General features: G+C 44.8%; 1 protein-coding gene across 3 annotated transcripts; it reads right to left on the bottom strand.

The window, feature by feature from the left end:
* Positions 1–687: 687 nt before the first annotated feature.
* Positions 688–25,196, bottom strand: Pced1b (PC-esterase domain containing 1B). 3 transcript variants are annotated; one of them, XR_006147146.1, is made up of 3 exons: positions 25,124–25,196; positions 10,319–10,472; positions 7,433–7,562 (listed from the first exon to the last, which is right to left on the bottom strand). XR_006147146.1 is itself a non-coding variant. In XM_042677666.1 (2 exons), the coding sequence occupies exon 2, from the start codon at positions 2,365–2,367 to the stop codon at positions 1,057–1,059; it is 1,311 nt and encodes a 436-aa protein (XP_042533600.1). In that variant the 5' UTR covers positions 2,368–2,438; positions 25,124–25,191; the 3' UTR covers positions 688–1,056. The 3 variants fall into 3 exon arrangements, 1 of the variants encoding a protein (XP_042533600.1); XM_042677666.1 differs by lacking the exons at positions 7,433–7,562; positions 10,319–10,472 and adding an exon at positions 688–2,438 and having other exon boundaries at positions 25,124–25,191; XR_006147147.1 differs by lacking the exon at positions 10,319–10,472 and having other exon boundaries at positions 25,124–25,180.
* Between the last annotated feature and the right edge of the window lie 10 nt (positions 25,197–25,206).

The raw sequence follows: 25,206 nt of genomic DNA on the forward strand, positions 1-25,206 counted from the left end.
TCTCTGCCTGGGCTGGCTTTTGAACCATGATCTTCAGATCTCAGCCTCCTGAATAGCTAGGATGACAGGCATGAACCACCAGAGCATGGCTGTGAGATTCAAGTTTAAAGCCAGCTTCAGCAGGAAATTCTGTGGAACTCTTTTCTCCAAGTAAACACCAAAATAAGCTGCAAGTAAGCTGGGTGCTGGTGTCTCACTCCTCAGAAACTACTCAGAAAAAGCCAGAGGTGGTACTGTGGCTCAAATAATACAGCACTAGCTTTGATTATAAAGAGGTCCCCAGGGCCCTGAGTTTAAGTCCCTGGACTGGCCAAAAAAAAAAAGCTTCAAGTGGAGGTATGATTCAACTGAACACCAGCCTTGAACAGAAAAAGCTAAGTGACAGGCCCTGAATTCAAGTCCCAGCATTGGGTATCAAAACAAACAAACAAGTAAGTAAGTAAATCCTATGATTCAAGTCATATCCTTTATCTTGTTTTAGCTAAGTACGGACATTTTATTAGTCCTGTATGACAAAGAGCCTCATTTAAAGTCTTTTTTTTTTTTAATACATGTAGCCCAGAAAGGACAAACTCCCTATCCTCCTCTTTCAGCCTCCCACATGTTGGCATTAATGGTGTGCACCACTAGGCCCAGCCAGAAAATTTAAACAGACGACTCTGTAGGCGCCATGATTATTTATTCAGTTGATAATGCCCTTGCACAAAGCTAATGGTATAACGCCTAGAGGTCACGCCTTACACATGGACACACAAATCCCACAATGACTTGTGCAAACCAAATTCTATAATGCTGTTTTATTTTTTTTTTTTTTTGCAAAAAGAATAGGGAGTGAGGAGGCAGGAATGAGACCTGCTCACTTCCAAGAGACACTTGACATCAATAAGGTCTGACTTGCTCACGATGGGAGAATACAAACCAACCCCAAACAACCACCACCACCCAAAACCAAAAAACCCAAGTCCACGTGTGAAAGATGAAGGCTTAAGGTGGCAAAGTCAGTGGTCAGTCCCCCGCAGCCATCAGGAGCCAAGTGGCTGCTGTCAGTCAGTCTGTCTACTGTCGCCTGGATTCTGAGTAGGCCGGCCGCCTCCGTGGTCTCCTGGGCTTCCCTCTCCAGGGCCTGTAGGGTCCCTGAGCCACATACCTGGGGAACCCTCTGTACACCATGGGGTTCGACTGTCGAAAACAGTGTCGGGGGAGTCGGGGCATGGGAGGCTGGGCACCAAAGGCATAGTCATTGTCAAAGGCAAACTCCATTGGAGGGGATGAAGGGGCATCCGAATGGAAATAAAACTGATCGGACTGGAAAATGTGGTCGGAGGAGAAGTAGGAATCGTGGGGATAGGGCGCAAAGGGAGGCCTGACCGGGGGCAGATGGGGGGAGTGAGGTGGGGGGGGTGGGAGGGGGAGCAGCGGTGGGCGGGGGCAGGCGGGCGGGGACGGCAGCAAGGCCCGAGGTCTGGGAGGAGGAGGAGGAAGAGGAGGAGGAGGGCGAGGCCCGCAGGGCGAGAAGGTGGGCGGATCCAGGTTCTCCCGGGGCGGGGACGGTGATTGGCTGAGCGCCGGGCTGTAGTGGATGGCGCAGCCTTTGGGGCCGCGGTCGGGCAGATCCACGCCCCAGGCGTCGGCCACGTGGGCCAGCAGCAGATGGGAGACGTGGCGGTGCGCGTGCTCGTTCCAGTGCACCCCGTCACCCTGCAGGTACTTTTTGAAGCGGCAGAAGTGGAAGAATAAGTCTAGCACGTCGAAATGGTGTTTGCGGGCCGCCTGGGAGCTGTAGAAGTTGGCCGCCAACACGTCCTGAGTTTTGGGAGCCGGAGGGCCCTTCCGGGGCAGGAAGCCCGCCTTGATTTTCTTACCCACAGGCATGGCTGTATTCCACACGAGAAGGCACGACTTGGGCAACACCTGATCCAGGCGACTGAACAGGCTCTCCAGGTTCTGCTGGTAGCTGCGCCAGAAGTGGGGCCCGTACCTGGAGATGTCCCAGAGGCAAGAGTTCATGATGACCACGTCGGGCGCGTGCTCGCCGCCTTGCAGCTCCTGCAGGATGTCCTCCAGATACTCGGAATACACGCGCGTGAGGAAATAGAAACGCACCAGGTGGTGATCGGAGCAGAACTGGCGGACCTCGCGGTAGTGGGTCCCGTTGTGCATGCGGCCCCACTGGCCTCCGGCCACGAGCTCATCCTGTTCGAAGCTCAGCTCACCCCTGGCCTTGAGCTGGCTGGGAGACAGCAGGCAATCCTTCTGCAACAGCAGCACCAGGTCCTTGTACACGGCCCTCTGCACCGAGTCCCCCAGGATGAGCACAAACTTGTTGTGAAGAAGCTGCTGAACTTCCGATGCCAGCAATTGGACCATGATGCCCCGGTGAGGCGCCAATGGCCGCGCGGCTTTAGCTCCTGGCTTTGCTCCCGGTGGGTCACTAAACGCTAGGACACAGAGAGAGAGATCGCTGGGAGGAGCTCACCCGTGGGCGGGCCGGAAGGGTGAAAGGAGGGCCCTGGGTGGTAGACAGCAGAGCTAGCCCGAAGGGATTGCACCTGGGAGCCCGCCTTGCAGATCTCCACCGAGCCTGGCCTAAGAGAATGGGAAAGACCGCGGGGAGTTGGGGGACAGACCCTCCCCAGCAAGGGCTGCAATCCCGGGCCTAGAATTGGACCTCTGCCTTCCTGAAGGCTCCACCCAGGGAGGAGGGGTCAACTCTAACCTTCCCGCCGTAGGCGCTGGAGGTAAAAACACAGTGCACAGAATGGTTAGGCCCCTGGTTGAATCGAGAGGCCTGAGATGAAGTAATCACACGCAAAAATGTCTGATTCACGTGGAGGAGTTCTGTTCTAGCTCTTGTGTCCCTGTCGTTGAAATGCTTACGAAGCACATAATGTAAGTCGGGGTGCTGGTGGCTCGTGCCTGTAAATCCTAGCTACTCAGGAGGCTGAAATCTGAAGATCATGGCTTGAAGCCAGCCCCAGCAGGAAAGTCCGTGAGACTCTTATCTCCAATAAATCACCAGAAATAGCTCTGTGGCTCAAGTGGTAGAGTGCTGGCTTTAAGCTGAAGAGCTGAGGACAGCACCCAGGCCCAGAGTTCAAGCCCCATGGCCGACAAAAAAAGTCAGATAGTGGAGCTGTGGTGCAAGCGGTAGAGCACCATCCTTGATAGAAAAAGCTAAGGGGCAGGGCAGGGAATGTGGTAGTGGTAGAGTGCTTGCCAAGCATGCATGAAACCCTGGGTTCGACTCCTCAGTACTACAAACAGGAGAAAAGCTGGAAGTAGCACTGTGGCTTTAGTGGTAGAGTGCTAGCCTTGAGCAAAGGAAGCTCAGGGAGAGTGCCCAGGCCAGAGCTCAAACCCCACAAACTACAAAAAAAAAAAAAGAAAGAAAGAAAGACAAAAAGGTTTGGAGCACTCAAGAGACTGAGATCTGAGAATTGTGTTCTTGAATTCTTTCCTAGGCTAGCCTGGACCATGATCCTTCTATTTATTCTTCCCTCATAGCAGGGATGACAGTCACAATCTGGGTTCTTGTGATATATATGTATTGTCCAAGCAGAGTTTGAAATGTCATTCTCCCATTCTTTGCCTAGAGTATAAGATTACAGAAGTGAGTCACTGTGCCTAGCCCATATACTCAATTTTTAAAAGTTCTACTTTGTGCCTCTAAATGACTATAGCTTAAAGAGTTTTCATAAGAGAACAGTTGAAAACATTCACTTATCTTCCTCCATCATGAGAAATTTTGCTAGAAAAACTTTAAGAGGCTTGTGGTACAACAAGATAAGAGTATAAACTCCAGGGGCTGGGAAGGTGGCTCAGTGGTAGAGTGCTTGCCTAGCATGCATAAGGCCCTGGGTTCGATTCCTCAGCACCACACAAGCAGAAAATGCAAGAAGTGGCTCTGTGGCTCAAGTGGTAGAGCACTAGCCTTGAGCTGAAGAGCTGAGGGACAGTGCCCAGGCCCAGAGTTCAAGCCCCATGACTGACCAAAATAAAAGAGTAAACTCCAATCCCCTTCAGTGTCAAGAATGTGTCTTTGTAAAGATTCATTTATTCATCTAATACACTTATCAAGTGCCCAATATGTGGTTGCTTTGTGTGTGTATATGAGTGTGCATGTGTGCCCGTGCTGTTCCTGGCATCTGACCTCAGGCTTTCATTTAGCTTTTTCACTCAATGCTGAGGCTCTACAAATTGAGCCACAGCTCCACTTCTCAATTTTTAGTGATTAATTGGAGATTAGACTAAAGATTGTGTCAGTGGCTCCTGCCTGTAATCCTATCGACTCAGGAGGCTGAGATCTGAGGATTACCCTTTGAACCTAGCAGGAAAAGTCAGTGGGACTCATCTTTAATTGGCCAGCAAAAGCCAGTTCAAGCCCGAGGATGGGCATAAAGTAAAATTAAAAAAAAAAATCTTGCCAGGAACTTGTGGATCATACTTGTCATTCTAGCTACTTAGGAGTCTGAGATCTGAGGATCATGGTTCAAAGCCAGCCTGAGTAGTAAAGGCCATAAATAAATAACTACCATAGACTTTCCTGTCCTTGCTGACTTTGAACACAGTTTTCAGATCTCAGCCTCCAGAATAGCTAGGATTACAGGCATAAGCCACCAGCACTCAGCCATAGTTTTCCCTTGTCAGAATACTCTTAAGTGTAATACACATCAGTAAGTGCTAAGGGCTAGGAGTTGTAACAGTGAAATATTCTTGTCCACTTCAGATCCAAGTCCTCCAAGTTCAAAATTTGAAGGATAAAACCTTTTGCATTGTGTTTGCAGGACTCTCAGGCCACTCCAACTCCGGTTATTTATGTGTGTTCTGCCTCGGCCAACAGCCTAAACACACAGTGCCCAGCCTTCTGGGGTTAGTTAACATTGTTCCCTTCTGTTTATGTTCTCTTCCTCAACATTAGTAGGTACAATAACTTAGTCCCTACTTCAATGGTCCACTTATTAAATGGCCTAATGCACTCTTTGAGTATGAAGTGTCCTCCATTTGGACAGATGCAAGTTTAACCCCACTATTTAAAAACTAAAGGAAACTGAGCTTTTAAAGCCATGCGACCTGGATGGGAAGCCCAGTTCCCTATACTTCCTAGTGCTTTGACTTTATGTAAGTTGTTTAGCTTTTCTCTGCCTTAATTTTACTCATCATGAAACAGGACTATTAGTACCTACTTCACAGATCTAATGTGAGGGTTAAACACAGAGTGACACAGAAGACCTGTAATTCTAGCATTCCATCTGAGTGCTGGGTTCAAGATCAACCTTCCTACATAATGGAACTGCCTCAAAAACAAGTAAACATGCTAGGCACCTACCAGTGGCTCATACCTGTAATCCTAGCTGCTCAGAAGGCTGAGATCTGAGGATCCTTGTTTGAAGCCAGCCTGGGCAGAAAAAAACCATGAAACTCTTGTTTGTTTGTTTGTTTTGTCAGTTATGGGGCTTGAACTCAAGGCCTGGGCACTGTCCCTGACCTCTTTTTTTAACTTTATTTTTATTGTAAAGATAATGTACAGAGGGGTTACAGTTACATGAATAAGGTAATGACTACATTTCTTATCGAGCATTGTTGCCCACTCCTTTGTTTTTCCCTCCCCCCCCCTCCAACTCTTCCCTCCCTCCTCCCAAGTTGTTTCAATATAGCCTGAACTCTTTTGCTCAAAGCTAGCACTCTACCACTTTGAGCCACAGCTCCACTTCCAATCATGAAACTGTTATCTCTAAGAAACTACCAAAAAGCTGAAAGTAGAACTATGGCACAATTGGTACAGCGTTAGCCTTGAATGAAAAAGCTAAGGAGGTTGGGTGTGGTAACTCATGCCTGTAATCCCAGCTACTCAAAAGGCTGAGATCTGATGATCACAGTTCAAAGCCAGGCAATGCAGAAGTCTGTGAGACTCTTATCGCTAATAAACCACCAGAAAAGCCTGAGGGAGTACGGTGGCTCAAAGTGGTAGAGCATTAGCCTAGACCAAAAGAGCTCAGGAACAATGCCCAGACCCTGAGTTCAAGCCCCATAACTGACAAAAATACATATAAATGAAGGACTAGTGCCCAGGTCCTGAGTTCAAGCCCTAATACTAGCACAAAACAAAAGAAACAAAACCCTAAAAACCAAGGAGACTGTTCCAGACAATGCCAGACTAGCCGTTAAGTACTGAAAAGAGTTATTAATTGCTGAACAAGTTGCAAAATGTCAGGCAGGTTAATCAAAGACAAAGACTCATGTATTAGAATAGTTCAAGCACAATTCTGCCATTCCAGCTTTAGTGTTGAGGCTGTCAGTCTGTCCTAACTCACCCAACAGGCTCAGGCCTCAATCAGGCCCAAGCATGCATCTAAAATTGCCATGGTCCTTCTCCAGTGAGAGGAACAGACATGACTAAAAGAGAGGAGAAGGGAAAGCCTTGGCAGCAGCATTCTAGTGAGAAACTAAAATGTAAAGAATTATGGGGCTGGGAATGTGGCTTAGTGGTAGAGTACTTGCCCAGCATGCATGAAGCCCTGGGTTCGATTCCACATAGATAGAAAAAGGCAGAAGTGATACTGTGGCTCAAGTGGTAGAGTGCTAGCCTTGAGCAAAAAAAGAAGCCAAGGGACTGTGCCCAGGCCCTGAGTTCAAGCCCCAGGACCGGCTAAATAAATAAATAAGCAAGCAAGCAGAATTATGGAATGTTTACTACTTGGTGCAGGTACTGACTGGAACTTGAACTTGGGGCTTCATGCTCTTGCTAGGCTTTGTCACTCAAGGCTAGTGCTCTGCCATTTGAGCCACAGCCCCATCTACAGCTTTTCTCTGGCTAGTTGGAGACAAGAATCTCATGGACTTTCCTGTCTAGGCTGGCTTTTGAACTATCACCTTCAGATCTCAGCCTCCTGAGTAGCTAGGATTATAGGCAGGAGCCAACTGTGCCTGGCATCTTGGTATTTCTATAAGGAGCACTAATAACTCCAAGAGGATCAGCAAAATGAGTCACTATCAGTACCCGTACTGTGGGAAAGAGCAGGCTATGGTAAAATGGAAATATCAGGCCATATGTCAAAGGAGGACATATGTGAATGAATGAATGAATGAATGAATGATAGGACAAATGGATAAGCATGCAAGAGGGTGGGAGGAGCACACCATTATACTCTGTGATTCCAACTTGAAATTGAAACAGGATTAAAAAACAAGAGAGTTCACGATGATTTCTCAAATTGTACTAATAAGAAGTTCCATGTTCTTATGTTTGCAAAGTAAAACTTGGGCTTAGCCTAAAGTGGTCGCAGAAGCATGCATTAATCATGGGTACTGCTATAAAACATTACCTTCAAGCAACTTGAGGGTGTCTTACTATTTGGGCAATAATTAAAAATTTAGTAGCTTCATAAGCCATGAATTATAAATCATTGACTATTGGTTTTTAACGATCCCAAACCAAATATGGAACATTTATTTTTCATTAATCAGTGCTTAGTTGTAATTCTATTAATTCTTCGGAAGAGTGGCGATGTTAGATGTTATAGACCTGGTGCTCCAGGGACTGGGTGGAGGCAGGGCAGAGAAGTCTGAAATCACAAAGGCCATTATTAACAATTAAGATGCTGCTTGGATTACTTCTAGTACTTATAAATAGTTTAAAACTTCCCTGTGGATTACTAACCATCTCAATGCACATATTGATCATTTGCTTTTAGCTGGATTTTTATTTGTATTTCTGTATCATGTTTGAGAATTTGTCCGAAATCGAGTGTTGATTACTGGGGCTTAAACTGAGAGCCCTTGGCCTTTTTCTGCTAATAGCTTGCTGGCACTCTAATACTTGAGCCACCTCCATTTTTGACTTTTTGCTGACAAATTGGAGATGAGTGTCTCACTGGCTTTCCTTCCTCAGCTGACTTTGAACTACATTCTTCAGATTTCAATCTCCTGAGTAGCTAGTATTACAGGCATGAGCCACCAGCACCAGCACCTGGTTTCATGTTTCTTTTCTTTCTTTGGCTAGTCCTGGGGCTTGAATTTAGGACCTGGGCATTGTCCTTGAGCTTCTTTTTGCTCAAGCCTAGAACTCTCCCACTTAGCCACAGCACCACTCCCAGCATTTCCTGTTTATGTGGTACTGAGGAGTTGAACCTAGGGCTTCACACATGCAAGGCAAGCACTGTATCTCTAAGCCACAATCCCAGCCCTGATTTTACCTTTTGAAGTGAGACAAGTTAACATCTAGTCACATCTTTCCAAACAGGTTCAGACAGCTATTACTGGTAAAATGGAGTGTCCCGCCCCCTCCCAACAACAGCTGTCAATCTTCTACCAACCTAAAGCTTCACATTTCTCACTATTCAGGTAGACTTTAAACATACAGAAGTTCTCAGACATGGGCAACATTCATCGAAAATCCTAACTACCTCATCAATTCTCAAACCGGGTTCCAAGGCTGGAAACACCGTAGACCTATTCTTATTCCTATTTTACCCAGCCATGCCACGATCTTAAATTTGTGACTCTTCTACAATAAATATCATTGGAAGAATTTCAAACAGTTTGGATCTGACCTAGACCTTCAGAATTTTTTTTTAACCTTCACAAGGCAAATTGTCATTATCATGGTCCATAAAGTGTGGGCTTCTATGAGCTTGGACAATACAATTATTTCTTCTACATCAGGTGATATTTACATTTCTTTCCTTTTGCTTAGTGAAAGTTGTTCCCTCTTTCCCTCTCATGCCTCCCTCCCATCCCTGTCTTTGGGTTGCTTAGTTCATTTTCATCTATGTCCAGTGCAGCTGATGGTCATCTTTGCTGTATGTTGTTCCATTCCCCACTTATTCTGTGTCCTCCTCCTAGCTCTTAAAACACGATGTTTCCTCCATAGTAATAGTCTAAAAAAAAAAACAAAAAACTTGCTACACCATAGAAAGAAAAAGATCATCCCGAAAAAAGGAAGTAAAACCAAAATCTAGGCTGTGTACCACTTATTCAAATAGCATCTTTTTTTTCTTTTTTCCTTTTGTGCTAGTCCTGGGAATTTCAGGCTTGGGCACTGTCCCTGAGATTTTTTTTTTTTTTTTGCTCAAAGCTAGTGCTTTACCACTTAAGTCACATCTTTGCTCCCACTTCTTTTAGTGGTTACTTGGCAGTAAGAGTTTCACAGACTTTCCTACCAGGGCAGGCTTTGGATTCCCAGATCTCAGCTTCCTGAGTAGCTAGGATTAGAGAAGTGAGCTACCTGCGCCCGGCCTCATTAAATAAATACAACAAACTTGTTTTTACTATAAAAAAGATCCTTTAAAATAGACAATTACAACAACTCCCTAAAAACAAAAATTCGATTTCCATCTTAAATGGTCTTTGGCAAACTTCTGCATTCGGACTGCAAGCAATTATTTAAACTACATTTGCTAACTTTTTAACTTCGCTAGAGCATGAAGGAAAATGACCTGAAAGGGGTAGCCAAGTTTTCCATCTTTAAAAGACAAGCCAGATTAGGCTCAGGTTGATGCCTAGTGTTCTGAGCCTCTGCTTCCCAATCAGTAAAACAGGAATAATTCTGGCGACACCAGATAATAGCAAGAAAAGAATTGCAGCCAAGCACTGGTAGCTCATGCCTGTAATACTTGCTTCTCAGAAGGTGGAGATCTGAGGATTACGGTTCAAAGCCAGTACAGGCAGGAAAGTGAGACTATTACCTTCAATTAACAAGTAAAAAGCCTGAAGTAGAGCTGTGGCTCAAGTGACACAGCCCTAGCCTAGAGAGAAAAAGTCAAGTGACAGAGCCTGTGTTCAAGCCCCAGAATACCAACATTTTTAAAAAAAGAAAGAAATCCTGTATATCAGCCAGGTGCCGGTGGCTCATGCCGGTCATCCTAGCTTAAGTAACTAGGATTAGGAGGCTAATAGACCAGCTATCTCAGGAGGCTGAGATCTGGGGTCGGCAGTTCGATGCCAGCCCAGGCAAAAAAAAAAAAAAAAGTCCCTGTGAGACTCTTGCTTCCTATTAACCACTCAAAAACTGGAAGTGGTGCTGTGGCTCAAAGTGGTGGAGCAATAAATAGTCTTACGCAAAAGAGCTCAGCACCCAGGCCCTTGAGTTCAAGCTCCACAGCCGACACAAAAAAGAAAAAGAAAAAAGAAATCCTGTGTATCAAAGGCTTACTTAAAGTGCCAGCCAGACAAATTATGGCTCTAGAAGCATCTCAGTCCCGCTTGGATTTGAAAAGAAACACAAGCCTGCAGACAGATGTTGATCAGATTCCCTTCGAACCTTCAGCCCCACGGCCCAGATCCCACCAAGGGCAAAGGCAGAAGTCCCTCAGCCCCTCACCTCCTTAGGCAGAAAGTGAATCCCTGCCGGTGGGTTCAGGTCCTCCCAAGGCCTCCGGACTATACTCTAGGACATTCTCCCCAACGGGTAGAGCTAGGAGTTCCACCTTTTATTCACTCTTCCTCTGGCTGTCTCCTTCCAGTCTCATTTCTTACTTCAAGAAAAAAAGCAAGGAAACTTCTTTGACTCCACCTCCGAGACAATCCTATCTCTCTCCGGCCTGTGATTCAAGGCCACAGTTTTAAAGGGCTGTTGGCGCTGGCCATGTCCAGCTCACCTCCCACGCGCTCCTCCTCTTACTTTTCATCTGCTTTCCCACATCACCGAACCGGAGACGTTTGGCCAGAAAGTCAGCACTTCATTTCTTTTTGCTTCCATCCATCAATGGCCACTTCTTGGTCCTTGCCCAGTTCTTGGGGCTGGGGGGTCTTGTTAACTGCTACCTTGTAAACAACTCAGCAACAAGGCTGGGGGGCAACCCGATTCCCAGTCCTTACCCAGTGCCTTTATTTATTTATTTATTTGGTGGGAGGGGGGAGGTGTCTCCATCCCTGGGAATTCCTCTAATGTTAATCTTTCTCAAGGCTCACTCCTCTTACCTCCGCTCTTCTCCGATGTTCATAGGAAACCCTCTTTGCTTGCCAGGGGTTCCAGTTTCCCCAGTATAACAGCAACAACAACAATAAGATAACTGGCTTTTTGGTGGTTTATTGGAGGTAAGAGTCTTTAGGGCCTTACTGCCTTCACCCTTCAAATCACCATCCTCAGATCTCAGCCTCCCAAACAGCTAGGATTATAGATGTGAGCTACCTGAGCCTGGCCTCTCTTAAGTAATTATTAATGGCACTCCTCCCTGACCTTATCAGAAACCGCAGGTTGGGTGGAGACAATGAGCCACCAGTCCTGTGAAACCCCTTGGCTGAGGGGAAGCCACCCCCCCCACCCCCACCGCTTCCTCTCCCCCCCCCCCCAAACTCCCAGAGTAAACCCCCTTGGTTTAGATCTGGCTTCATTCACATTGCTTACCTGCCCGCAGCCCCCCTGGCTCAGAGGAATCCTCCAGCTGGGAGAGAGTGGACTATTACAAAGGATCTACACCAGCAGGGGTTAAGGCCAACATTTGCAAAGTCATTAGCATGATACTGCCACATTTTTAAATGCTCAATGAATTCAGCTATTATCTCTGTCTCCAGCCCAGACCTGTCCCTGAAGTTCCACACGTTCTGGTGGCTAGAATGTAGTTCTTTTGGGGGTGAGAGGGAAAGTACCGGGGAGGTAGGGGGGGCGGAGTGTAAGGGATAATAATCTTTGTTTCTTCCCTGGCTTCCAAAGTCTCTGCAGACATACATTTATCTTTTCACCCTAATCTGGCAAATTCCTAAGACAATTCGCTGGTGACCTTTGAACAGTGTGTCTCCTTGAAGATAAATATTGATGATGTGGGTTAAGGTAGGTGGGTTATTTTCATGTGTATTTTCACCGCACTGCCCAATCATTTTGCTTGAAAGTCCAGGGCTGGGGGTGTGTGGCTTAATGGCTTGCCTAGCATACAAGAGGATCAGTGTTCAATTCCCACCACCACTCAAAACAAAGTACACTTGACACGGATTGGAGTATGTATAACTGGGTGAGAATAGACTGCACCTTAGAAACTTGGGCCAAGTTACCTTCTTTTTTCCTTTTATACCAGTTCTGGGGCTTAAATTCAGGGACTGGGTCCTATCTTGAGCTTTATTGCTCTAGGCCAGTGTTTTACATTGCAGCCACAGCTCCGCTTCTGTGTGTGTGTGTGTGTGTGTGTGTGTGTGTGTGTGATAAATTGAAGATAAAGAGTGTCACGGGTGTCTCCGCTTCTGTGTGTGTGTGTGTGTGTGTGTGTGTGTGTGTGTGTGTGTGTGTGTGATAAATTGAAGATGAAGAGTGTCACGGGTGTCTTTGAACCACAATCCTCAAATCTCAGACTCCTGATTAGGATTCCAGGTATGAGCCACCTGTGCCCAGCAAGTCAGGTTATTTTTAGTTTCCATCAACATCTTTAAATGATATTTAATATTATATATACACACATATGTATGTTATGTGTATTTTGAAAAGATGCTTTATAGCGAGCACTGGTGGCTCATGCCAGTACAGAAAAGTCTGGGAAACTCCTTTCTAATTAGCCACCAAAAAGAAGTGGAGCTGTGGTTCAAGTGGTAGAGCACCAGCCTTGAGTGAAAGAGCCAAGCAATACAACAATATCCAGAGTTCAAGCTCTAGTACCAATACAAGAAGAAAGAAAAAGAAAGGAAGAAGAAAGAAAAGAAAGTAGTTGGGTGATGTTGAAATAAGGATACTGGGTCTAATGGGCACCATCTTGTCTTCTTGATGGATGCAGTTGAAGTCCCACCCCCAGGTGATGGGCATGCCTTAATTCCTAGAGGCAGGGATGGGGATGTGGACAATAGGCTACCTGCCAGTCTGGTGCCAAGAACTTGTGAGACTCTGAAGCTCCCTGTGATCCCACCTCCTGACCATGATGGTATTTAGCCTTGCCCCACCCCCACCCCTACCCCAGCCCAGCCACCATTTTGCACCATGCTTCATGTCTCCCTATGGTGTCCCTCTTCAGCTGTCGATTAGAGATGATCAGGTTTGTTGAAATTGTTTTTCTCCCCTTTCTTTGCTTTACTAACCTCATGGCTCAGTTTGCTAACAGTGTTAAGTATATTCAAGGCTGTAAGCATTTTGGGGACATGTGTCCGTTCCCAGTTGCTAGCTCTAATAAAAACCCCTGATTCAACCTCTCAAAATGTAGCTTCTCTGTATCTGGCTGATCGAATTCCTGTATAACAACGTTGGCCTACACCTGTAATCCTACCTACTCCAGAGGCTGTGATTTGAGGATGGTGGTTCAAAGCCAGCCCTGTCAGGAAAGTTCATAAGACTTATCTCAAGTTCCCCAGCAAAAAGCTGGAAGTGCGACTAGGACTCAAGGGATAGAAAGCTAGCCTTGAGCACAAAAGTTTAGTGATAGCTCCCAGGCCCTGAGCTTAAGCTCCAGAATCAGCATCAAAAAGGAAAAAAAGAAAGAAAGAAAATATACTGTAGGACTGTAGGGGCAGGGTGATGCCTTTTCTGGTAGTATCTGGGGCAAAGGACCCAAGTCAGCATCGACTCTCTTACTTTAGGAAGTGAAAGACCAATGTGGGAAGTTCCAGCACTGATGTACATATAAATATGTAGTGGGAAGTAATTACAGAAGATAGACCCTCCCCAGAATCCTTGCTCAGTAATGAGAATGTAACTTCTCTTGAATTTTTTTTTTTTTTTTTTTTAATTTGCCAGTCCTGGGGCTTGAACTCAGCCTCTGGGTACTGTCCCTGAGCTTCTTTCGCTCAAGGCTTCTTGTACTCTACCATTTGAGCCAAGTCTGGCTTTTTCTGTGTATGTAGTACTGAGTTGAACCCAGGGCTTCATATATGCTAGGCAAGCACTCTACCACTAAGCCACATTCTCACCCCCTTCTCTTGACTTTTTCTTCCTTCCTGTCCCTTCCTTCCTTCCTTCCTTCCTTCCTTCCTTCCTTCCTTCCTTCCTTCCTTCCTTCCTTCCTTCCTTCCTTCCTTCCTTCCTTCTTTCCTTCCTTCCTTCCTTCCTTCCTTCCTTCCTTCCTTCTTTCTTTCCTTCCTTCCTTCTTTCCTTCCTTCCTTCCTGATGGGAATCTACTTTGTTCTCAGAACTCCACACTGCTCCCATGGTCCACTGATCACTCTAACCTGGGGACCCCTCCTGGTTCTCACCCCTGGCCTTATCTGAAAGTGCAGGACTGTGGGCATCAGAAGGATACCCCTACCGTAAAACCCCAAACAGGACTGTTTGCACTGTAAATCCCAAACAGGACAGTTCATACCATAAATCCTCAACAGGATAGGACAGGACAAAGAAATTCCAAAGACAATCTCACCCTTAACTCCTCCCCCTCCCCCCCCCCCCCTTTCCCCTCTTTGTTTTTCTGTCCCTGCTCAGTGTTACATGGAGTCCTTCTGCAGCCATGATCAAAGCCTTCTCTGGTCTGCTGAGGTCTCTGCGTTCTTTCTCTCTGTTAGTCCACTTGATCTAACACTCACAACTCACTTTCCTAATCCTTCCTTCCTTCCTTCCTTCCTTCCTTCCTTCCTTCCTTCCTTCCTTCCTTCCTTCCCTTCCCTTCCCTTCCCTTCCCTTCCCTTTCTTTCCTTCTTTCTTTCTTTCTTTCTTTCTTTCTTTCTTTCTTTCTTTCTTTCTTTCTTTCTTTCTTTCTTTCTTTCTTTCTTTCTTTTCCTTCCTTCCCTCCCTCCCTCCCTCCCTCCCTTCCTCCCTCCCTCCCTCCCTCCCTTCCTTCCTTCCTTCCTTCCTTCCTTCTTTGTGCCAGTCCCAAGGTTTGAACCCAGGGCATGGTAGCTGTCCAAGAGCTTTTTTGCTCAAGGCTAGTACTCTGCCACTTAAACCACAGCTCCACATACAGCTTTTATAGTGGTTAATCAGAAATAAGAGTCTCACTGTGGTCCTTACATCCCAGCCTCCAGAGTCGTTAGGATTACAGGCATGAGCTTTTTAAAAAATGTTAATGATTGAGTTCCTCGGTTTTTATTATTCTAACAACTATGTATGTTCAAGGCCTTAGGGGGAAAAGGAAATGGGAAAAGAAAAATAGGGCAATATTAAGAAAAAATAGAACTATTGATCCCTCTTCTAGTTAATAGTTGCAGTGATCCTATTGTTTGTGTAACGTGAAATCAGAAACAGAACAAAATTATTGGTTGTTAAAAATGGGGACAAATATGGAAATTCCAGGTCAAGTGGCCAGTAGTCAGCCTAAGCCTTTTCTATTCTTGCTAAAAAGCAAAAGAACATCTCTCCCTCACTCAAGTTTACCTAGCTGGCGGCTTTGCAGTTTATCACAAACTTTGCTGAAGGCCACTGACAATCTTGAGGCTTATCACCAGCTATACTGAGTTGCTGTATAGTCAGAAGCTTATAATAAAAATCATTTCTGTAGGGGTTGGGAAGGTGGCTCAGTGGTAGAGTGCTTGCCTTGCATGCCTGAGGTCCTGGGTTCGATTCCTCAGCACCATATAAGCAAAAAGAAAAAAGCCAGAAGTGACGCTGTGGCTCAAGTGGTAGAGCGCTAGCCTTGAGCTGAAGAGCTGAGGGACAGCGCCTAGGCCCAGAGTTCAGGCCCATAAAGGTAAATAAAAATAAATAAAAATCATTTCTGTAAAATAGACTACCCCTACCCAAGGTTATGTTTTGACTTTTGTAATCAAGTATCAATAGCGTTGATAGTATCTGTCATGCTGACGGAGTCAAGATTATGTTTTGCCTATGCTTTTTGCAAGTCAAGGCTATGTTTTGCTTCTGTAACCTTGTTTGCTTGCTTGCTTTGACAAACATCACCAATGTGTAACTCCTTCCTATAGAAATCCTCATGAGAAGCAGCTGAAGCTGTTCTCTGAAGCTCTGTGAGCTGGGGACCTTCACCATGTGGCTAATAAAGGGTTTTCAGCCAGATTGATTGAGCACTGGTGACTCCTTTCACCAATTGTGGGTTCAAGTCCCACTGGCCCCGGGAAGTTGGGATACTTCAGTGTAGTGGGATTTCAAATTGTTTCACTTGACTCTCACTAGGGAAAAATTACCTTACCCACAGTTAGGAACTTACAGGCCTGAGGCTGTACGCTAAGCTACAGGCCAGATACATATGGCTCCAGGTAAACATTGCGAAGCAGTTGAGCCAGTCTAATTCCTGCTCTTTCCCTGCTGGTTTTCAGGAAAACAGCCCTCAACTTCAGGAGGACAAATACTTGGAAGGAAATGGATGCCTCTGATGGAATATATGAGCACAGTGTCTTTTGTTTAGAATGGATAAAACATGATCACTTCCCCTACACTATTAAGATGGAAGGGAAGGAAACAGGTCAGAAAATAGAAGGAAAAAATATCTTAAATACTGAGACTAGAACATTTCTCCCTTGTTTCTTTCTTTCTTTCTTTCTCTCCCTCCCTCCCTCCCTCCCTCCCTCCCTCCCTCCCTCCCTCCCTCCCTTCCTACCTTCCTTCCTTCCTTCCTTCCTTCCTTCTTTCCTTCCTTCTTTCCTTCTGTCCACCGTCCTTCTTTCTTTTCTTTTTCTTTCTTTCTTTCTCTTTCTTTCTTTCTCTTTCTTTCTTTCTTTCTTTCTTTCTTTCTTTCTTTCTTTCTTTCTTTCTTTCTTTCTTTCTTTCTTCCTTTCTTTCCTTCTCTCTCTCCCTCCCTCCCTCCCTTCCTTCCTTCCTTCCTTCCTTCCTTCCTTCCTTCCTTCCTTCCTTCCTTCCTTCCTTCTTTCCTTCTTTCTTTCCTGACAATGGCCTAGGTACTGTCCTTCAGCTATTTCACTCAAGGCTAGTGCTCTACCACTTGAGTCACAGCTGCACTACTGACTTTTTGGTGATTAGTGGGAGATGAGAGTATAATGGATTTTCCTGCCTGTGCTGGCTTCAAACTTAAGTCCTCAGATCTCAGCCTCCTGAGTACCTAGGAATTTAATCATAATCCACTAGCACCAGGCTTTTCCCATGCATTTTAATAAGGTCAGTAGAAATCTCCAGATAGAGCTTCAATCTAGAACCTTGCTAATAACAGAATTTTAACATCCAGCAAAGTTCATTCCATAGCTTAGAAAATCTTCCATCATTTGATTTTAGCAGTGGAGAGATTTAAGTGGCAACAGAGGAAGGATTTGAGTTACAAATTGTTCCAGTGTTTTAGATTCCAGCTTGTTTGCTTGTTTTGCTCTGAAAAGTGAGCGAACACACCTGGGAAGAGGACTATCAGCAAACATCACAAGACCAGAGAACAGAAGAAGAGTTGTGATAATGCAAATGACTATCTGGCTTACACTCTAAATTTAAAAGAGATCACCCAACAGATTTTTCTTCCTTCCAAGAATTTAAAAAGATATGTGTAAACTGGGTGCTGGTGGCTCACGCCTGTAATCCTAGCTACACTGGAGGTTGAGTTCTCAGGATTGTGGTTCAAAGCCAGCCTGGGCAGGAAAGTCCATGAAAGAAAGTCTTTTTTTTTTTTTTTGGTCTGGTCGTGGGGCCTGAACTCTGGGCCTGGGTGCTGTCCCTCAGCTCTTCAGCTCAAGGCTAGCGCTCTACCACTTGAGCCACAGCGCCACTTCCAGTTTTTTTCTTTTTTGCTTATGTGGTGCTGAGGAATTGAACCCAGGGCCTCATGCATGCAAGTCAAGCGCTCTACCATTGAGCCACCTTCCCAGCCCGAAAGAAAGTCTTATCTCCAATAAACCATCAGAAAACCAGAAGTGGCGCTGTGGCTCAAGTGGTGGAGTGCTAGCCTTGAGCTGAAAAGCCAGCGCGCAGGCCCAAAGTTCAAGACCACAACTGACAAAAAAAAAAGATATATGTAGATAACCACTATTGCCATTCTGGCTCAGGATCATGTTCCAAAACTTGGTTAGCTATCTGGTTTTCTTACCAAGCCCACTTGGCCCTTTGTATGTGAGTGAGTGAGTGAGTGGTGTGTGTGTGTGTGTGTGTGTGTGTGTGTGTGTATGTGTATGCGCGCGCACGCACATGCACACAATGGTACTAGGGCTTGAACTCATAACCTAAGTGCTGTCCCTTAGATTATTTGCTCAAGGCTGGTGCTCTACCACTTGAGCCACAGCTCCACTTCTGGCTTTATTTTTTTTGTTAGCCGTGGGACTTGAACTCAGGTCCTGGGTGCTATTTCTGAGCTTTTTGTTCAAGGCTAGAACTCTACTACTTTGAGCCACAGCACCACTTCTGGTTTTCTGGTGGTTACTTGGAAATAAGAGTTTAATGGAGGGGCTGGGAAGGTGGCTCAGTGGTAGAGCGCTTGCCTTGCATGCTCGAGGCCCTGGGTTCAATTCCTCAGCACCACATAAGCAAAAAGAAAAAAGCTGGAAGTGGCACTGTGGCTCAAGTGGTAGAGCGCTAGCCTTGAGCTGAAGAGCTGAGGGACAGTGCCCAGGCCCAGAGTTCAGGCCCCATGACCGGATCCAAAAAAAAAAAAAAAAAAAGAGTTTAATGGACTTTAATGCCTGGGTTAGCTTTGAACCACAAACCTCAGATCTCAGCCTCCTGAATAGCTAGGAATGTAGGCTCACACTTTAACAACTCTAATAGTCCTAGTCACAGAATAAGCTCATTTTATTCACATTTTCTAGCTTAAGGAAGCTATTTTTCTTACTTTCTTGGAATGGAGTGCTTTAAGTGGGCCAGAAACTAGCTCATTCATTATGTACTTATAGATGCATTTATCTGAGCCAGCTAGTATATATATTCAAATCTATACTTGGCTCTTAAAAGAAAAAAAATGGCCAAATTTGGCAAAGTACAGCACAATATGGTTTTTCTTTGTCTGTATGACTTCAACAACCAACATGCTTTCTTTCTTTCTTTTTTTGTTGGTTGTGGGGCCTGAACACTGGGCCTGGGCCTGTTCCTCAGCTCTTCACCTCAAGGCTAGCACTCTACTACTTGAGCCACAGAGCCACTTCCAGCTTTTTCTGCTTATGTGGTGCTGAGGAATGGAACCCAGGGCCTCATGCATGCAAGACAAGCACTCTACCATTGAGCAACCTTCCCAGCCCCCCAATATGCTTTCAATAATTTACCTTTGAAGCATTTACATTGATCATTCTAGCCAGGTGCTAGTGGCTCATGCCTAGTCTGTGAGATTTTTTTTTTTTTTTGTCAGTCGTGGGACTTGAACTCTGGGCCTGGGTGTTGTATCTGAGTTCGTCAGCTCAAGGTGAGTGTTCTACCACTTGAGCCACAGCGCCATTTCCGGTGTTCTGGTGGTTAATTGGAGATAGGACTTTCCTGCCCAGGCTGGTTTTGAGCCATGATCTTCAGATCTCAGCCTCCTGAGTAGCTAGGAGTGCAGGCGTGAGCCACTGGCTGTCTATGAGATTTTTTTGATTTATTAACCACCAAAAAGTTGGAAGTGGAAGTGTGGCTCAGGTGGTACACCTACAGTCTTGAGGGGAAAAAACTAAGAATGTGAGACTCTGACTTCAAGACCCATTACTGCAGAAAGAAAGAGGAAGGAAGGAAGGAAGGAAGAAAGAAAGGAATGAAGGAAGGAAGACTATTAGCATTCTCAGATACATATGAATAATGAATAATTTATTTTGGGGACACATAGTCTTTTCTAACAGCATATTAGGAATTTCAGGTTCGTGAATGACAATATTTCATGGAAGTAAAATTTGTCCTAGTCAGTACATGCAGATTTTTGGTGTGCACAGTTAGAAGTGGTAGGGCTTGGGAAGTCAGGGTTGAAATAGAGTCCAAACAGTTGTTCTGAGGCAGGCTAGATTAGAGGGAATAAGGCATGGTAAGCTTACAGCAAATACAGGAGGTTTTCATTCATCTACTTCCCATAAGATCAAGGGACCAAAGTCATTTTAGGGGAGAGACAGGCAGATAAATCCAAGAAAATGAGGCCTGGTGAAGGCAACTCAGAAACATGGTGTTTAGAAACATAGAAGCACTATCTATGCTCCAAAGATGCATTCTTCCCTTAGAGATGCGTTTCTCACCCCAAGAATTAACATTTGTTTGGCAGGACATATGCCTTCATGAGAGAAATGCTCCCCCAAAACCTCCCACCCAAAATGCAGATAACAGGATACCTTCCTTATCTCAAGGATAAGCATCTGTTGTATGGCAGGATGCGTTCTTACCTGGAAAAAAATGCCCCAAACATCCAGAAACTCAGAAAGGGTAACACCAGCAGTAAGCAGAGCAAAGATAACATACCTAGCTTTCCATAACTTTAAAGTCAGACCCCCTGCCTTTACCCCTAACAGATGAGGAGTTGTGTGCATATGTGTGTAAGTGTGTGTCTCCCTTTGAGAACACCCATAATCTGTTAAGAGTGTGCCCCTGCTTTTTGTCTGCTTGCCTGTTTGCTTTCTTACCCAATAAAGCTCTTCCAAGTTTTCTTACCATTGTGACTTGTCCAGAAATTCTTATTCTGCAATCAAAGCCAAGAACTCTAAGTGAAAAGTCCCTACTTTTAAAGGGGAACTTCACAAACCTTCACCTGGTGACAGTTCCACATGGAACAAGAAAAGTGAATTTATGTAAGACCCTTTGCTAGGTCAGGATTCCTAAGCTCTTTGTACAAACTCTCATAGAATTCTTATGTTTTATGTAAGGTCTGCATCCTGTGCTAGAGACTCAATTTTGCTTGATGAAGTTGGGTTAAGGATTATATATCCTTGCGGGGCACCAGTGGCTCATATCTGTAATCTTAGCTACTCAGAAGCATGAAATTCTGAGGAGCTGAGTTTGAAGCCAGTTAGCACAGAAAAATCAGTGAGACTCCATCTACAATTAATCACCCAAAAGCCCCTTAAATTGTCTGTGGCTTAAGTGATAAGGTCCAGCCTTGAGCAAAAAAAACTATGGGTCAGGTCCTGAGTTTATGTCCAGTACCACCACCACTACAACAACAACAAGAAAGGAAGAAACAACAACAAAACCCTGCATGCTTGGTGACTTGGTGACTTAAAACCTAATTCTTCTTGTCCCATATCAGTTTCAGAGATTGAATATACCGAGAGCTAAGTATAGTGCTTGGGATTCAGTAAATGGTCAGTTCATTGTAGAAATTTCTATGTGGAAGCATCTTGTTGGGTCTGGCCACACTCATCTTGATCATAATCAACATTTTGTCATCACATGATCCGAGCACACATTCCAAACAAAGCTGTTAGGCTGATCAGCCGAGCATGGAGCATGGCGTGCCCGGCCGCTGACACCCAGGATGGATTTTTTTTTTTACTCATGTTTTGAGAAAAGTTAGGCACATTCCAGTTGAGCACGCTCTACCTTTACTCAGTTTAGAGGAGAACACTCCCACCCTTCTACTCACTTTGGGGTGCAGGGATCCTCTTTCACTGCTATCCAAGACAGTCCCTCTGTCCTTAAATTTCCAATAATCCAAATTGGATTCCGTGCATTCTGGATCCATTTTGTCTCTTTTTATGGTCTCTCTTGGGCCCTGAATGGTATATGCATACCCAGGACTTATTTACTTATGTATGTATGTATGTATGTATGTATATATACCGGTCCTAGGCTTGAACTCAGGGCCTGGACCCTGTCCCTGAGCCATTTTGTACTCAAGGCTAGTGCTCTACCACTTGAGCCACAGTACCACTTCTGGCTTTTTCTGTTTATGTGGTACTGAGGAATCCAACCCAGGGCTTCATGCATGTTAAGCAAGCACTCCACCGTTAAGCCACCTTCCAGCCCCACACCTAGGATTTAATAATAGAAAGTAATACTTCAAATGACTAATCATGGAATAAAACACAAACACTGGGGGGCTGGGGAAGTGGCTCAGTGGTAGAGCGCTTGCCTTGCATGCATGAGGCCCTGGGTTCGATTCCTCAGCACCACATAAGCAAAAAGAAAAAAAAAAGCCAGAAGTGGCGCTGTGGCTCAAGTGATAGAGCGCTAGCCTTGAGCTGAAGAGCTGAGGGACAGCGCCCAGGCCCAGAGTTCAGGCCACATGACCGGACCTCCCCCCCCCCCCAAAAAAAAACACAAATACTGGCAAGTACCCTTTTTGGCCAGGCTGTGTAGGTTAGTGGGACCCCAACTCTTCAGGAGAAAGCAGAATCTCCTCCTGGGGCTCAGTCAAGGCTCAGGGAGACATATTTCTGTCACACAGCATCAACACTGAGTTGGGGCTACACCCCAAACATGCCAGGTCCGGGCCCCAGAGTCTCACATCTGCAGTTTGTTATTATTTCAAAGAGTTTTCCATAAAGGATCATTTAATACCATGAGCAATTGGGCTTTATATTATGTTGCGATGTCCCTTATCTCTAAATATATTAAATTTTATGAGAAAATTCCAAACCACTGACTTAATTTTCTGATTCCAGTACTCCCTGTGCTTTCTCTCCCTTCCCCTACCCTCTCCCTCCCTTCTTTCTTCTCTCCTCCCTCTCTCCCTTCCTCTCTGTCTTCTACCAATTGGACCATTTCAGTTTAACTTTCATTTTTATTTATTTATTTTTTAAATAAGTTTTTTTATTGTGAAAATACTGTACAGAGGGGTTACAATTATATGAGCAAGGTAATGAGTACATTTCTTATCAAGCATTGTTGCCTCCTCCTTTGTTTTTCCCCAACCCTCCCTTCCCTCCCATCTCCACAACTATACTCCCCCCCCCTCAACTTTTATATATATATTTTTTCCCTGTCTTTTCTCCCCAAGACTTTCCTTCCCCAGGCTGCCTTCAACCCAAGATCCTCAGATCTCTTTCTCCTGACTAGTGAGCCACTAGTGCCTGGCTCTCAATTTGACTTTTTTTTTTTTTTTTTGGGGTGTGTGTGTGGGGGGGGGGAGGGGGGGTGTCAATCATGGGGCTTGAACTAAGGGCCTGAGTACTGTCCCTGAACTCTTTTGCTCAAGGCTAGTGCTCTATCACTTTGAGCCACTGTGCCACTTTTTGTTGTTGTTGAATAGTTAATTGGAGATAAGAGTCTCAGGGTCACTTTCTTGTCCTGGCTGGCTTTGAACCCCAGTGATCCTCAGATCTAAGCCTCCTGAGTAGCTAGGATTATAAATGTGAGCTACTGGTGCCTAGCTCTTTTTTCATCTTGTAAATCTGAAACTCTACTAATAAGCAGCACCCTCCTGCCTCCCCTCAACTTCTGATAATTTTCTGTTCCACCACTCTGTGTCTTCTGTTCATCTGGCTACCTTATCTTTTAGAACACAGCTTTGTGAAACCCCAGGCTAGTAACTCTTAGATACTCCATGCCAGATGCTTGATGTTCCCAGTCATATTACATCTATTTATTAGTTGCAACAATTTTTACTTTCTTCCATCCATGCCAGCACAAACTATGCCCATAAAGAAGCTCTATCCTTACACCTGAAAACAATACTAGGATGCCGTGACATTCAGTAGCAACAGGGAGAAAATCTTCTGTGACCCTTCACACTTGTGATGGACACTTTAAAAATGTTCTCTTTTGAATACTTTTCATTTTTAACTTTGATACTTGAGGGCTTTATGGAAATATTGTCAACTTAAAACATCTGCATGGGGGCCGGTTGCCAGTGGCTCTCATCTGTAATCCTAGCTACTCAGTAGTCTGAGACCTGAAGATCATTATTCAAAGCCAACCTAGGCAGAAAAGTTTGTAAAACTCTTATCTCCAGTTAACTCATCAAAAAGTTGGAAATGGAGAAGTGGCTTAAACGGTGGTGTTAGATTTAGAGAAAAAGCTAAGAGACAGTGCCCAGGCCCTGAGTTCAAGCCCCCAAACGGGTACAAACAAACAAATAATCATAAAACATTTGTATGTTCAGCCAGACAAGATAGTGCACACCTATAATCCCAGCACTTAGGAGGCTTGATCAGAAGACTCGAGAGTTTGAGACTAACCTGGCCTACATAGTGACTCCAAGGCCAGCCTAGATTACATAGTGAAACGTTGTCTCTGAAGGAGGAGGGAAAAGAATTGGGTGTTCAAAAAATTCATTCTTTTAAGTGGGATGATAGATTAACAGTGGCAACTTTATCTCTGCTAAAACTAAAGCAATATCCATTTACTTTATGGTGGGATTTCGGATGCAATGCTACATATATAAGGAAAAAGTTCTAACCTTTGAAAATACTATTAGGAGCTAGATTCCTGAACATGAAATTGTTTTGTCTAGGACGCTAGAAATAACTCTATCGTTTGGATGAAACATTCATCTTGGGATTCTCCCAGCCAGCCTCAGGGCTTTATACCCAGTATTTTAAAATTCACGACAAGCTGGAATCTGGCTGGCTCACATCTGCAATCCTAGCTATTCAGGAGGCTGAGATCTGAGGATCAGGATTTGAAGCCAGCCTAAGGAGAAAAAGTCTATGTCTGTGAGACTCTTATCTCCAATTAACCACCAAAAATAAAAAAAATTAATTGGAGCATTGGTTCAAGTGGTAGAGCACCAGCCTTGAGTGAAAAGGCTGAGGTAGAGCACAAGAATGAAGGAGATCAAGCACCCGGACCGGCACAAGGAATAAATAAATAAGTGAAATAGGTAAGTACATAGATAAATAATTCATGACAAAAAAACAGTAGAGAAACTGACTCTTTACTGCCAATAGAATTGACTCTGTGAAAAGGATCCAATTTAAAATAAATTCTAAACAAATGATGCTCAATAGGGATGTTCTCAATAAGGAAACTGTATCCACGGGATCTTCCCTACAACAGAAATCTCAAGAGCTCTGTGGCTCCTTCTGCCCCATCATCTGTCACAAGAATGGTAGATTTTGTGGCCTGTCCACTTCCCTTCCCACAGCCTCCACCTTAATTCATATCTAGAATCCTTCTGTGACTTCCTTTAACTCAACATCCTACACGTCCTTTTCCTCCTCCCGTCTTTTCTCTTTCAAAGATACACCTCTCACCATGTTAGCCTTCACAAGGAGGAATGTGACCATCTAGACAATGTCCAAATGCTTTTGAAGATAGTAGCCTTTCTGCCCTAATCAGGAACACCAGCCAAACACCAAGAGCTGGAACTCTTAAGCCTGAGGACCCCAGGCCACAGGACTCCCTGTAAGCAGTAGCCAAAACTCCAGATTCCTACTGTTCTGAAAATTTTAGATGAAATAACTTCTTTTTAACAACATCTGCAGTAATAATTATTGCTGCTATTCATTGACAATCTCCTTTCTATCCCAGGCACCATCCATCCATCCATCCATCCATTCATTCATTCATTACCTTGGGAGTCACCGTAGTTGTCACTGTCTCCAGGAAGTACATGAGAGGAGGAACAACATTTCTGTAAGGTCTGGGTTTGCCTC

Source organism: Dipodomys spectabilis, unplaced genomic scaffold (assembly GCF_019054845.1).
Source record: "Dipodomys spectabilis isolate Male_0828 unplaced genomic scaffold, ASM1905484v1 ptg000039l, whole genome shotgun sequence".
Classification (NCBI taxonomy): domain Eukaryota; kingdom Metazoa; phylum Chordata; class Mammalia; order Rodentia; family Heteromyidae; genus Dipodomys; species Dipodomys spectabilis.

What these genes read in the sequence shown, in the direction of transcription:
- Pced1b (XM_042677666.1), bottom strand. Translation starts at nt 2,367, where the DNA reads ATGGTCCAATTGCTGGCATCGGAAGTTCAGCAGCTTCTTCACAACAAG.